General features: G+C 46.1%; 1 protein-coding gene across 1 annotated transcript in view; it reads right to left on the bottom strand.

The window, feature by feature from the left end:
- Positions 1-2,882: 2,882 nt before the first annotated feature.
- Positions 2,883-15,404, bottom strand: part of LOC125943228 (glutamate-gated chloride channel subunit beta-like) — a 102,294-nt gene continuing 89,772 nt past the window's right edge. Inside the window, exon 8 of the mRNA XM_049661935.1 lies at positions 2,883-2,894. Coding sequence (XP_049517892.1) covers positions 2,883-2,894 — 12 coding nt within the window. The remainder of the gene's footprint in view (positions 2,895-15,404) is intronic.

Raw genomic sequence — 15,404 nt, 5'->3', positions numbered from 1 at the left:
CGATTTTGAGTTGATTATCGGCATCTCAATAAGATCACCAAGAAGGATGTATATCCTCTTCCACAAATTGATGACGCTCTGGATTGCCTTCACAGCGCGACCTATTTTTGATCCATCGACCTGCGCTCTGGTTACTGGGAGATCGCCGAAGTCGACATGGACCGTGAAAAGACAGCATTTGTTACAGCTGACGGCCTCTATCATTTCAAAGTTATGCCATTTGGCTTGTGCAATGCCCCTGCCACATTCGAGCGCATGAAGGACACGCTGTTGCACAGCTTTAAATGGTCTATCTGCCTGTGCTACCTGGACGACTTCATCGTGTTCTCCCCGATATTTGCCACACACCTCACAGGTCTTTCATCCATCCTGTTGGTGTTTCGTGCGGCTGGGATACAACTTAATTCTTCGAAATGCCACTTCGGTCGCCGCCAAATAACCATCCTCGGGAATCTCGTCGATTCAACTGGCGTCCGTTCCGACCCCGCCAAGGTTCGTGCTGTCATCGGGTTCCCTGTACCAACTTGTGCCAAGGATGTTCGGAGCTTTGTGGGCTTGTGCTCGTATTTCCGACGATTTGTTAGAAATTTTGCAGACATAGCCCGTCCACTAACAGATCTTCTCAGGAAAGACGCTCCGTTTTCGTGGGGTTTCGCTCAAGCCGCAGCCTTTTCACACCTTATCACGCTACTCACTACCCCGCCGATTCTCGCCCACTTTGATCCCAATGCTCCAACTGAAGTACGCACAGACGCGAGTGGCTACGGCATTGGGGCTGTTTTAGCCCAATGCCAACGTGGTTGTGATCGAGTTATTGCGTACGCCAGCCGGCTTCTTTCCCCTTCCGAGCGCAATTATTCCATTACCGAGCGCGAGTGTCTCGCTCTTGTTTTGGCAGTTAGCAAATTTCGCCCCTACTTATACGGGCGGCCTTTTAATGTTACCACTGACCACCACGCTCTGTGCTGGCTTTCGAGCCTCAAGGAATCAAATGGGCGTCTAGGTCGCTGGGCTCTACGTCTCCAGAAATTCACGTACACTGTGGTGTACAAGTCTTGCCGAGTACACCAGGATGCCGACTGCTTGTCTCGGCTCCCCGTTGATGCCCCCGAAGCTACCACGGAGGATACACCACCTGGCCTTTTCTCGCTCTCCGCTTTCAGCCACATTGGTGACGAGCAACGGTGGGACACGTCTCTAAATGATCTCATGAACGGCCCTGCAGTCTGGCTCGTCGGACCGGTCACTTCGCCTGTTTGTCATTGTAAATGGCACATTATATCGCCGTAACATGCACCCCGAGGGACAGGAACTACTACTCGTCGTTCCCGCACACCTTCGGGTGACCGTACTCGAGCAACTGCATGATGTCCCAACAGCCGGCCACCTTGGTGTTTCTAGGACGTATGACCGTGTACGGCGGCGCTTTTTCCGGCCCGGTCTCTACCGTAATGTTCAACGTTATGTCGCTGCCTGCGCGTCGTGCCAACGCCTGAAGAGGCCAACTCTTCCTCCCGCTGGGCTCCTCCAGCCTATTGACACACTCACCGAGCCATTTTTTCGTGTTGGCCTCGACCTTCTCGGCCCCTTCCTTCTCTCCTCCGCTGGCAATAAATGGATTGCCGTTGCTACGGATTACGCGACCCGTTACGCTATCACAAGACCTCTCCCGACCAATTGCGCTACAGACGTTGCCGACTACTTGATGTAAGACGTAATTTTACATCACGGCGCTCCTCGTCAGCTTCTCACCGACCGAGGTCGCTACTTTTTATCTAAAGTCATTGAAGACTTACTTCGTTCTTGTGCCACCAAACACAAACTTACGACTGCGTACCACCCCCAAACGAACGGTCTTACTGAACGTCTGAATCGCACTATCACTGATATGCTCTCTATGTATGCTTCGTCTGATCACCATGACTGGGACACTGCGCTACCTTTTGTCACCTTTGCATATAACTCCTCAAGCCATGACACCGCCGGCTCCTCTCCCTTCTATCTTATATACGGACGAGAACCAACGCTCCCTTTTGACGCACTTATTTCGACCCCTGCCGCACTGCTTACTGAATACGCGCTTGACGCCATTGCTACGGCAGAAAAGGCACGTCACATTGCCCGTATTCGCCTCTCTGCGTCGCAGTCATGGCAGAAGTTGTTGTACGACGCCCACCACCGGCACGCCCGCTTCTCTGTCCTTCTCTGGTCCCATTCTCGGTGCGTTGGCCTTTCCGAAAAACTACTTTGGAGATGCTCTGGCCCTTATCGCGTCCTGCGACGAGTGAGAGATGTCACTTACGAAATAGCCCCGCTCGATCCTACCACGTCTTCTCCTTCCTCAGACGTCGTGCACGTGGCCCGCCTCAAGCCATACCTCGCTCCCACCTTAGGCGCCGGGTCGGCGCTTTTCCGGCCGGAGGTTGCGCTACAAAAGGTCGATTTGGCAGCAGAGGCAGCGCAAGGAACATACGTCTGACATTTTTCTGCTTGACTTCCCAGGCGTGTCCAGATCAAGCTGTTACTGAAGATAAGCGCAGCGTGGCCACAACGCAAGTGGGTACGGCCGCACCGTCCGGTCATCGGCTGTTTCTGCTGGACCTTGCTGGGTCCCGTGGACCTTGTCGTCACTACTGTGCTTGGGATAAAAGAACGCCGGCATCGACAGCACACCAGTTGGCAACAGAGGCAGCGCAAGGAACATACGTCTGACATTTTTCTGCTTGACTTCCCAGGTTTGAAACTTTATTTCATAGAGCAAGTTTTTCGAATTGTTTGCAGCCTGCCTTTGTTGCCAAACCACAGTTACTTTTCCTTTTTTAGCGTAGTGAATCTTGTCTAACTGTGACTGCTTTTTCACTATGTCAACTGAACTATCAAATCTAGGGCGCGATCTGCGCAAGGAAATAAGAGAGCTCAAAAGTAGTCTTGAGTTCATTAACAAAGCGTTCGAAACACTGAGGCAGGAGTGCGCTGCGGTGAAAACGGAAAACGTGGCACTCAGGGCATCACAACAGGTGCTTACGCAACAAGTTGAAACACTAAAGAAGCAACTGCATGAAACGTCTCTCAAGGTCACTGCTAAAGACCAATATTCTAGAAACAAAAATGTCGAAATTAAAGGAATTCCGCATGAGCAGACTGAAAACCTTATTGATGTGTTAGGCAAAGTCGGTGATGCACTGGGTGAACCGATTAAGGAGCAAGACATCGAGATTTGCCATCGCGTCGCTACGCGAAAAGCCGACACAGAGCAGAGCACTGTGGTTGTTTTCAACCAACGAGCAAAGCGTGACAAAGTTATTGAAAAGGCACGGAAGGCTAGAATCAATTCTAAAGACTTGGGTTTTGACAAGAGGCAAGTAATATTTCTAAATGAGCATCTCTGTCCGCAGCTAAAGAAACTTCTTGGTGTGACCATTGCTAAGAAGAGGGAACTAAACTGGCGTTTTGTTTGGGTAAAGGGCGGTAAAATATTTGCACGGAAAACGGAAACATCTAACGTAATCCGGATTGGCTGTGAGGCAGATGTCGAAAAGATGCGCGAGTAGGTTCGTTCGCCTAAGGATTGTTTGATCAGACCCCTTATATTATTTGCACCATGGCAATGATTGCACCAAGAGACGTCACCAAACCAAGTTCACATGATTATCTTTCAGTTTTTCATTGTAACGCGCAGTCGGCTAGGCATAAACACGACGAGTTGACTGCGCTTCTCGGTGATTTCCCATTTCAGTTTGACAATGTCATGATTACGGAAACATGGTATAGAACAAATGAGGAGGTATTTTGTATGCCCGGTTTTCAAACTTTCTTTTTGAATCGTTCTGATAGGTGTGGCGGGGGTGTATTACAGCTTGTTTCCGAAAAAATTTCTTGTAGCATGCTCCCAAGTTACTCTGCAATGACACTAGACTATGAAGTGCTAAGTCTGGAATCGCACAGGTGTGTTTTCACTGTTGTGTATCGTCCCCCTGGTGGTGACATTGAGAGTTTTTTCACATTTTCGGAAGGGTTGTTGTGTTTTGTGTGTACAAATGACCTACGACTTGTCATCGGCGGTGATTTGAATATTAACCTTTTACTAAGTACGCGGAAGTCACGCAGACTGCGCATTGTCCTCGATTCATTTGGCTGCAGAAACGTAATTACAGCACCCACACGCACTTGTGCTAACTGCGAGAGCTTGCTTGACTTGTTTATCACAAATAGCGCAGATGGTTGTGTACAGTCGGGTGTAATTGCAGGAGACATAGGTGACCATTCGCCAGTGTACATGTTCTGTAAAGTGAATCATTCGTCTAGGAGCTCGCATCATTCTGAGTCATTTCTGGTTCAAGTTATTAATCTGAAGACTCTAAAATCATTTCGTACAGAAATCGAAAAAATAAGTTTCAGCTCTATGCTTGATTGCACAGAAGCAGATGAAGCTTACGACATATTCATGCGTACACTTCTGAACGTTTACGAATACTGTTTTCCATGTAAAAAAGTCAAAAGGTCGAAAAAAAATTAGGAAGCCATGGCTTACAAATGAATGCTTCAGAATGATCCGCGAAAAAAATATGCTGTATGCAAAGTTTGTGAAGACTCGAGAATCCGCGGACTTCACCTCTTTTAAAAAGCACCGAAACTTTGTGAATAAATTTCTGAGGAACGCTAAGAACCAACATTTTCAACATGTCTTTAATAGAGCGGGAACTCGGCGCGATGTCGTGTGGCGCGTAATAAACAAACTACTACTACCTGAATCTCGTAAACAGCAGGAGTTAGAGCTAATAGTTGATAATAAAGCAATTAATGGTGAAGAATTAGCTGACAAGTTTAACAAACACTTCACGTCATTAATCTCAAGCTCGCATGATGTAAACGTGACTTCCTTTCTAAAAGAACCAAACAGCCACACTGCCTTTTTCAAACCTACAATACCAGAAGAGGTATACTTGGCATTTACGTCGTTAAAGAACAGCACATCGCGCGATATAAATGGATTGGAGATTAGGCCCATAAAATTTGTGCTAGACCTTTTGTTGCAAGCGCTTACCCACATTTTTAATCTTTGCTTATCCAGTGGCGTCTTTCCTGAGAAAATGCAGCACGCAAAAGTGATCGTTTTATTTAAGTCCGGAAACAAGAACGAGTTAACAAATTATAGGCCAGTATCTGTACTTACTGTGATTTCGAAGGGCCTAGAAAAATCATTTGCAAGAGGATTACGTCATTTTGTGATAAGCACAGTATCTTATCAGATATGCAGTTTGGTTTCCGGCATGGGATGTCTACAGAGCTTGCTCTGCTAACGCAAAAAGAAATAATCCTAAATAATTTCGAGAGTAAATTGTTAACACTAGACATTTTCATAGATTTTTCCAAAGCCTTCGACTCTATTAACTACACAACCCTATTTGTAACATTACCACATTACGGCTTTCGCGGGATCCCCCTTAAACTTTTGCAATCATATCTTCAACACAGAAAACAGTGTGTCGCTATTGGATCGAAACTTTCATCACTAAGAACATTAACACAAGGTGTTCCCCAGGGAAGTGTTCTTGGACCTATTTTATTTAATCTTTATATTAATGATATCACAAATATTAGTAAAGATGCACAGTTCATAATCTACGCCGATGATACTAGCCTTTTTTTTCGTTCATTTTACATTGTACATCTTATAGCTTTAGCAAACACGACTCTAAACTTATTACAAAAGTGAAGTAACTCAAATTCCTTAGCGATTAATACGAATAAAACTAAGGCTATACTGTTTACACCTCCGCAAAAGCACGTAATCTGTAACTCTGCTCCTTATCTCGGCGTAGAAAGGATAGAACTAGTAGATAATGTAAAAACGTTAGGAGTGATTTTTGACAAACATTTAATTTGGGATGCACACGTAGAACGTATTATGTCCAGCCTGCCAAGAACATGTGGTATAATTTGCCGATTACGACACATGCTGCCTTCTAAAATAAAGCTGTTGTTATATAACAGTCTCTTCGTTCCACATGTTAACTATTGTAATCTAATGTGCGGTACGACATCGCAAACAAACATTCATAGTTTAAAAGCACTACAAAAGAAAGCCGTCCGGCATATTATTAATGCTCCATTTGATGCACATACATTCGAAATATTTCTCTCTTAATGTGTTGCCTATTCAACACTTTTATGAATAGAACTTTGTCTTGAAAATTAAAAAATATTTTTGGTCTAACAATACGGTTTTCAGAAATTTGTGCAACCTAACGGAATCAACGGTAGTGTTGTATGAATTCAGAACCCGGAATCAGTGGGTATTGCCTTTCTCAAGAACCAATTACGGTTTGAAGCGATTGCAGAACCAAGTGCCAAGAATACTAAACTTGTTATATGCTTCTCATACTGAGCGGAACATGATTACAAGAAATACATTGAAAACAAATTTAATAAATAATGGTAAAGTTTTATAAAAACCACATTTGCAATCTTGTTTACAATGTCTCGAACCTTTCTATATTCCCTTTTGTTACGCTTCTTTTTTGTGAGTGTACCACTGTATAATGCCGATATTTCACAATAAACTTGTATAGCGTAAATCTTAGCGTGTATCTACATTTGTGCATAAAGAGCCTTACATATGTGCGAGTAAATTATACTTCTTGAATATTGATGTTTGTATATGTATAGATGTGAATATGTTTTGAACTTCTCTAACCCATTTTTGTATTTATATATGCTGTAACTGATGCCAAGGAAAGGGGAAGGAATCCCGTCAAGCTGCTTTTATGCAGCTTTTTGTTCCTTGCCCCTGCATCTTTTTCTCTTTTTCTCTTTTTTCTTCTTTGTAAGAAAGGGAGGAAAAATGCGAAAATAAAGTTGAAGTTGATGTTGAGGTTAATGTTACGAGACTGCGCGTAATGGGACAAAGATAACGTTGACCATTTGGGTGAAGAAGACGACGATTAAAGAAATTGTCTTTCCGCCATCTTGGCAGTGCCCCCTACAGCTCGCTGTAGATATTTTGTAAATATATTTTCAGTTATATACCATTTCTAGTGACAATATATTCCCATAATTGCCTGAAAAACCTCCTCGATGGGTATAAACATATGCTCCCATAGTTCCCTGCAAAACCACCTTGATGGATGTAAACATATGTTCCCATAATTTCCTGCAAAACCTCCACAATGGGTGTAAACATATACTCCCATCATTCCACCCACAACCTCCGTTCAGCAGGGGAGTAAACATTTTACTCCGCCTGACCGGAGTATATCGCACTCCCATCGGGGAATGCGGTAGAGAACAAGTCATTTACTCCCATCTCGGCTCATTTTTGCTTACAGTGTAGCATCGCGTCAACGGGCGAAAAACTCGATTTGGAAATAATTTCAAATAATTGCCTATTCGTCTTGTAGGCGGCAAAATAAAGGACACGAAACAGGGAGTCCTACGAAACGCGTTTAGCCAGGTCGTGGGTACGGGCGCACGTAGAGAGGCGACTTGCACTGACGATTTTCGCACACCTCGGTGCACCACCGCGATAGGAGTGAGAGCCGCGACGGCGGGGTGGGTGGCTAACTTGACCCACGTTCGTTCATCTATCCACACCGAAGCACCACCTACCCCTTCCAAAGCGTGCGCGATATGATTGAGGGCAGCTTCTCGCGACGAGTCTGTGATAATTTGAGATTTGAAGACTTGATAATACATACCCACAAAGTCTACTATAGCGGCAAAGATGGGATCACCCAGTGCAGCTTCAGACACTTTGGCTTCATGTGAGCCTTTGCACGCGAAAGAGAATCGAATCTAGCTAGCGATGCATATGCACCATTTGCGGCGTAAAGTGCATACAGTAGAGTATGACGGTGACAAGAACTTTTATTGGTCCTGAGGAACTGTGGCCAGGGGGGAGCCGAAGGCTCCCTCAGGTCAAATCGGTGGCTCCACCCACGATGGCACCGGGAGGCGAAATCCCGTTGCGATGCCGTGAGCTCTTTGGACTGCCTGGAGCTGGATGTGGTGGTGGTAGCTCCTGAGGAACTCCTCCCACTGTTCCTTTGTGGCAAGTATCGAGTTTTCTATGGCTGGGCGCAGCCAGAGCATATGATCAAAAGAGCATGAATTGGCTCCGCATTTGGGGCACGACTGCGGGAAGTCTGGGTCTGTCCTGCTAAGGGACCGCGGAGTGGGGTACGTGTGGGTTTGTAGCATTCTGAGCATGCTAGCTTGTGGTTTATTTAGTTTTGGGTGAGGAGAAGAGAACCACCTCCTTTCCAAGCGGTAGTGTGAGACGATTTCGTGAATGGTGTACAATGGGTCTTTCTGGATGTAAGCCTTGTTACGAGGATGGCCGTTGACGCCTGCGCGGATCGTGAAATCGCGCGCCAACCGGTGAGCCCGTTCGTTGGCGTAGCAGCCGTGCGGTTGGATCGAGTCCCCCAGGTGGGCCGGGAACCATGAAATGGGGAAATATACTTCCGTGCCGATTTGACCGAAATTAGTGAGGGTGTTGATCGCAATCCTATTCGCCCATTTCGATACGCGCGCCGCCGAAAAGGACCTAACGGCTGTACGGGAGTCCGAGAAGACGAAGAGGGGAGAATGTGCGCTGTGTATGGCCAGGGCGATAGCCGCCTCCTCCGCCTTGTGAGCAAAATTGGTGCGCACAGAGGCCGCATTCACCAGATTGACTTTCGCATCCAGTATACCGATAGGGCGAATGCGTCTCCGCTGCATCTACGAATAGAGCGTGTAGTCCCTGTCGAGTGATCAGTTTCAGGATTACCCTCGTTGTGTACTGGGTGAATGTTGCGCGGAATCGGGTCTACCTTGATTAGGGAACTACCATATTTAGGTAGACAGACTTTATCCTCCGGGTCGTCCCTGGGCCGAATGCCCACCTCGTTTAGTATTCTAACTCCTACCCTGCTGGACGATAGTCTATAAACCTGCGCCGCCGAGTGGGCTTCTATAATTTCGTCTATCGTGTTATGGAGCCCTAGCTTCAGTAGTCGTTCCGTGCTCGTGGACTGGGGCAGTCCCGGCACACGTTTGAGGCCCATTCTTTTCATCATCACCACCACCACCACCATAATCATCATCATCAGCCTATATTTAAGTCCAATGCAGGACGAAGGCCTCTCCCTGCGATCTCCAATTACCCCTGTCTTGCGCTAGCGTATTCCAACTTGCGACAGCAAATTTCCTAACTTCATCATCCCACCTGGTTTTCTGCCGTCCTCGACTGCGCTTCCCTTCTCTTGGTATCCATTCTGTAACACTAATGGTCCATCGGTTATCTATCCTACGCATTACATGGCCTGCCCAGCTGCATTTCTTCCGCTTAATGTCAACTAGAATATCGGCTATCCCCGTTTGTTCTCTGATCCACACCGCTCTCTTCCTGTCTCTTAACGTTACTCCTAAGATTTTTCGTTCCATCGCTCTTTGTGTGGTTCTTAACTTGTTCTCGAGCTTCTTTGTTAACCTGCAAGTTTCTGCCCCATATGTTAGCATCGGTAGAATGCAATGATTGTACACTTTTCTTTTCAATGACAGTGGTAAGCTCCCAGTCAGGATTTGGCAATGCCTGCCGTATGCACTCCAACCCAATTTTATTCTGCGAATTTCTTTCTCATGATCAGGGTCCCCTGTGAGTAATTGACCTACATAAACGTACTCCTTTACAGACTCTAGAGGCTGACTGGCGATCATGAATTCTTGTTCCCTTGCCAGGCTATTGAAAATTGTCGTTGTCTTCTGCATATTCATCTTCAAACCAATTCTTACAATTTCTCGATTAAGGTCCTGAATGATTTGTTGTAATTCGTCTCCATTGTTGCTGAATAGGACAATGTCATCTGCAAACCGAAGGTTGCTTAGATATTCGCCGTTGATCCTCACTCCTAAGCCTTCCCAGTCTAAGAGCTTGAATACTTCTAAGCATGCAGTGAATAGTATTGGAGAGATTGTGTCTCCTTGCCTCACCCCTTTCTTGATAGGTATCTTTCTACTTCTCTTGTGGAGAACCAAGGTAGCTGTGGAATCCTTGTAGATATTTGCTAATATATTCACGTATGCCTCCTGTACCCCTTGATTACGCAATGCCTCTATTACTGCTGTTATCTCTACTGAATCAAATGCCTTTTAATAATATATGAAAGCCATATATAATCTATGAAAGCCCGTTCTTATAAGCGCGTCTAATTTGGCCTTTTCTGCCCTGCTCGAATTAAGGTAGGGAGTTATATAGGTATTGTGGCTTAGGAAAAATGGCCTGGACAGCTTGATAAGATTGTCCTCCTTTAGCCCGCCTCTTCGGTTGGAGATGCGGGTGATCATTTTGATGACGTTTCCAGCCTGACCAGCGAGCTTATTGAGAGCCGTCGCGTTGCAACCCTTGGCGTCGATGAGCAGACCTAGAATTTTGACGGAGTCTACCCTAGGGTTTGGCCGCCCGTTTTTGGCTGTGATAACTATTGAGCGAATTTCCCGAGGCTTGAGGTTTCTGACTCCCTGCCTAGATTGTCTGTACAGCAAGAGTTCCGATTTGGACGGGGGGAGATCAAGCCCGTGTCGATGGTTTCTAGCGCGTTCTGTAATGAGTGTTCAATCGTGGCCATTGATCCTCCCGGCACCCAGATTGAAATGTCATCCACGTAAATGGCGTGTCTCGTGTTCGTGATCGCGGCGAGGCGAGCGGAAAGCCTGTATATGGCTATGTTGAACAGTAGCGGGGAGAGTGGTGAGCCCTGTGGGGTGCCACGGTTTCCCAGCTCGTATGGACCTCCCGAAACCGTTCCCAGCCTGATGTGTGCCTTGCTGTTCGCCAGGAAGGACCTTGTGAAGTCGTGAAAGTTCCTTCCCATGTTAAGGGCAGAAATTTATCGCAGTATGTGCCTGTGTTTGACCCTGTCGAAAGCTTTGGCGAGGTCCAGCGCGAGGATTCCCGTTTCGTCCCGGGTCTTATCAAAAATAGCCCTCTTGAGAAGAAGCATAGCGTCCTGCGCTGATAGGGACTGTCTGAACCCGATTAGGTTGTGCCTAAAGAGTTCCCTGTTCTCAATGTGTGCAACGATTCTGCTGTGGATCGCGTGTTCCGCGACCTTGGCGATGCAGGACGTAATAGAGATGGGGCTCAAATTATCGATGTGCCGGGGCTTACCCGGCTTAGGGATGAGTACTACGTTGGGAGTGCGCCATTCTTCTGGGACTTGGCCGGAATTTCCTACCCGGTTGATCTCGTCTGTACGTGTTTCGATGGCCCTGTCATCTAGGTTCCTGAGGAGCTTATTCGTGACTCCGTCTCGCCCCGGCGCCGATCGGCTGTTAAGTTTGTACAGGACGTGTCTGATTTCGGACGTCTCAAATGGTTCGTCCAGATCTGGCGGCGGATGGCCTTCGTAAGCAATTTTCTCGCCCCGGCGGTCCGAACTGTGGGCAAGTGGGAGGTAAGTGTACGCTAGGTTTTCGGTTACCTCCTTCTCTGTGAGGCCTATCGAGAATTGTTTCTTTACGAGTCTATCCGACGCGAGATTCAGTGTGCTCCTGGATTGCTTATCGCTGTTAAGGAGATTTTTAAGCAGGCTCCATTTACTTCCCCTTCGCATGCGATCGTCCGTTTCTGCACATGTTTCATCCTATTACTGTCTGGCGATTTGGGATGCGTAGGACTCGATTTCTCTTTTGAGGCGCGCGATTCGCGCCCTTAGTCTGCGGTGGAGTCTATGGGTCCTCCACCTTTCCAAGAGGGAATTCTTTGCCTCCAGGAGGTGGGCAAGCTTGTACATTTCTTTTTCTGTCAATGAGTGTTTGGGTAATGAGGTCAGTTTTTCTTCTTTACACGGTGTTAACGGGTCATTTTTATTTTTTTAAGTTGAGCATTTGGAATTGAAGGAAAAAATAAGAAAATACAATTGTTTTCATTGTTTCTCCTTGTTTTCCATGTATATATAATGCGCGGAACGAAATTTGTCTTAGTGGTTGATTTTTCATTATTCTAGGCCACACTAGGTCTCGTCTTGTGGAGACACTTGGAACACACGCGTATATTTTTTGACATTTCGTCAGCACTCTCTCCCATTTGAGTCGTATAAAAAATGATTACGAGGATTGCTACAGCAGTTCATTTTTTTATTCGATTTTTTTCTGAGCAATTTTTCATATTTTTTAGATGCCCATGTGAATGAAGTCATCGGAAAACCCTGTTTTGTTGCTCGCTAAAATGACCCGAGGTTAAGGCCCCGAACAGTTGTTTTTTTATGTCACATTTTTTTAGAAATGTAAAGAGCACGAATGTCGTCGTGTATGGATCCCAACTTGTCGCATTTACATCCTTTTGTTTCAAACTAAATCTATCGCAAGAGCTTAAGGATTGCTTTCTTCTTCACACTCATACCCAGGTAAACAAAAAAGGACGAAGTTGCTCGAGACTCACCTGGTTGGAACGATTCGGAAGCAAATAGACTCTCTTTGGAACTCAAGAACGAGTACAATATTTTATAATCTGGACGAGTAAAAAATTACCAAGAGTTTGTGGGAACATGGAAGGCTCCAATTCGAGACAAGTATATCTACCAGCTAGTGTCCGACTTCGACTCGTCGCCCGATGACCAACCACTCACCCTTGAAGATGTTCACCAGAGGAGCGTGGCCGTTGCCAAGGAGACGGTCAATATTTCTTCTTAATTCCTTCTTCATATTATCAACAAACTCCGCATCACGGTCAATGTGATGTATACCAAAGGGACTGGCCCGCACAAACACACCGGGAAAGAAGCTACAAGGTGGGAGACCACACATTGTCCAGCTAGAAGAAGAAATGCGCCTGGAGGAGGCGCCACGCAGTGTGGTGCCATCTCTCGAGGCGCTTTTCTTCATCTAGCTGGACAGTGCAACCCGCGCCGCGGAGCTCACGAAGTGCTGGCGTTCAAAAGAGCACAAACAACCCGGTCTCAGCACCATAAGATGACAATCAAGTGTATGATGCTCTGTATCTGCCTTTTGAACGCCGCTATTGGTAATGACAAATGAAACTTCGACGTACTATAAGTTACAGCTTGAGTGAGATTGTGAACAAACATTAGGAAGAAATCAGAAGCAATATTTTATGTAACTTGTTTGGGCAGTAACTAGCTTATGTATTGCGGTCCAGTACAAAGGGTTGGGGTCAGAGACCGCATTTTCTTCAATTTTTACTGGTTGCGCGGATGATCTCGTTTTGTTCTCGTTCCGTTCCCGTCTTGAGTGCCCGGATAACGACTGTGGCTTTTTTTGCCAATGGTTGTGTCCTCCACCACTCTGTCATTAGCCTCACTGACATCTCTTGAACATAGTCATCTTAACCGTAGACCTAATACACAGGTATTTAAAGCGGGGTCCTGTCGGTTTTCTGCAGTGAATCAACCTGGGTAAATAAGAATCACCATGAACAATCTCTTCGCTCGCCAAGGCAAGAGGCCTTTTTATTATCGTCATCATCACACATTCTTCTCCAAAAACGCACTCCGTCGATAACACAAGCTAGCCCATAGTTAACTCATCGTCATATCGCTATTTTGTAGCGCCAATCAACCGTAGATAACAGCCCAGTATATGATGTTGAAGAGCACAAATGCGGCGGGAAATGCGAATCTGGATATCTTGTCCGCTCTTGTGAACGAAGCCGTATCCCCGCTTCGTTTCTCTGCGTTGGCCGCGACACCACGGAACGCAGCCAACCACCGTAGAATATGAACTGCCGTGCCTCGTTTCCCCTGCATAATAATAATAATAATAATAATAATAATAATAATAATAATAATAATAATAATAATAATAATAATAATAATAGTAGTAGTAGTTGTAATAAACGCTAAAACTTAACTTGAAGGCTACGTACATGAATTCTGATGAGAAAATGTTGTTCTTTTCACTAAACCCCCTTACCTGTTCAACTCGAGAAGGCGGCTTTTCCCTCGGGTGCCTAGCCAAAAACGTTTTGCTGATCAAGCACACATGTTGAAATGTATGTTTCGTAAAGCGGTTCATTAATTCTATAAACCTAAGGGGGATACATACAATTGTCGGTACTGTCATCCTATGCAACATGTTTTATCCATACACACTTAATGCTCCGCACATCTCAAAACTTTATGTCACGCATTGTTTATATATGTAATACTTCGCACACTCTCTATGCCTAAATGCAAACTGCAGTTGATGCGAACAAACATTGTGAGACGCCGATTTAGTGCGTGCCTCCGATTTGTCATCTCAGACTGCCTTTGATTGCGTGAGGTAATCTTTTAAGCCAATAAGCGCTGGCGTGTGCAACGCTTAGGACAGTCCTCCACAGTTCTGGTCGACAAAGTGGAAGTATCCAGTGATGTTAGTGGCCGAAAGCGATATTTGATGTCGGCCACATTTCGATGCTAGGAAATGCAGAAACGCCCGTGTGCCTTTGTAAATATTGGCCCAGATGTTTGGCCCGCACGTTGCAACATCTGCGGCACCAGCGCCCGTATTCTTGGTCCTTCATATTGATCACTTTGGTGCGCTTTTGCGTGACTAGCATCACACGCGCGGGCGTCAACGGGTGACAGCATTCCCCGGCACAGTGCTAATCACGCTACGTTAGCATAGTGCAAGGAACGCTGTCGCCTGCAGATGCCGGCACATCCGGTGCTGTACTACACGCAGGCTCGTGAAAGTGACGGTAACCCCGAAATTAATGACTAAGCTTTGGCGCCCTACTGCACTCATTGAGGGTCTAGGAGATGGTTTAGATTTGCGTGAGCTCGGCTAAAACCTCATTCAGGCTGCCCGTTCAGGGTTACAAAGTGCGTTAAAGAGCGTTGACGCGGAACCCTGAGCAAGGGAAGCTTCGACAGTGTAGCCCACTGTTAACCCTTTAATGCCAAGCGTTGCCCAGAACAAAAATATTTTTCTTTCGTCAGCTACTGTGAATTGATACTCCTAAAGCCATTTCCTGATACACCTGGGTATTCTCAACCTTTCAAAAGGAAAAAGGCAGAGCATTACCTGCTCATTCTTCTAAGAGAACGAAGGATGCACAGAGGTTTCGTCCCACTACTCCACCTGTGAACGCTAGTAAGTGCATTTGTATTGTCACAATAAGAAGAAAGTAATGTTTGATTTAGTCTGCCGCAGGAAACACTATAGCGGTGCTACGTGTGGCAGTCATGCACGTTCATAATGCTTTGTTTGTGCGTAAGGAAGTGACAAAAATAGTGTTGCTACGGGGCTACAGGACTGGACACTTGAGGGTATGTGCATAGTGTTTCGTGTGCAGGCGCTTTCCGCGATACGGGGAAAATATAAGCATACGCGTGTGTGTCGCGATATTCGGGTAGACGTATATCGGGGTGCGCGTGTGTATCGTGATAGGCGTGTTGGCATGTATCACGATTTTCGCA

Source organism: Dermacentor silvarum, chromosome 1 (genome assembly GCF_013339745.2).
Source record: "Dermacentor silvarum isolate Dsil-2018 chromosome 1, BIME_Dsil_1.4, whole genome shotgun sequence".
Classification (NCBI taxonomy): Eukaryota; Metazoa; Arthropoda; class Arachnida; order Ixodida; family Ixodidae; genus Dermacentor; species Dermacentor silvarum.
This window is presented reverse-complemented; position numbering and strand designations above follow the sequence as displayed.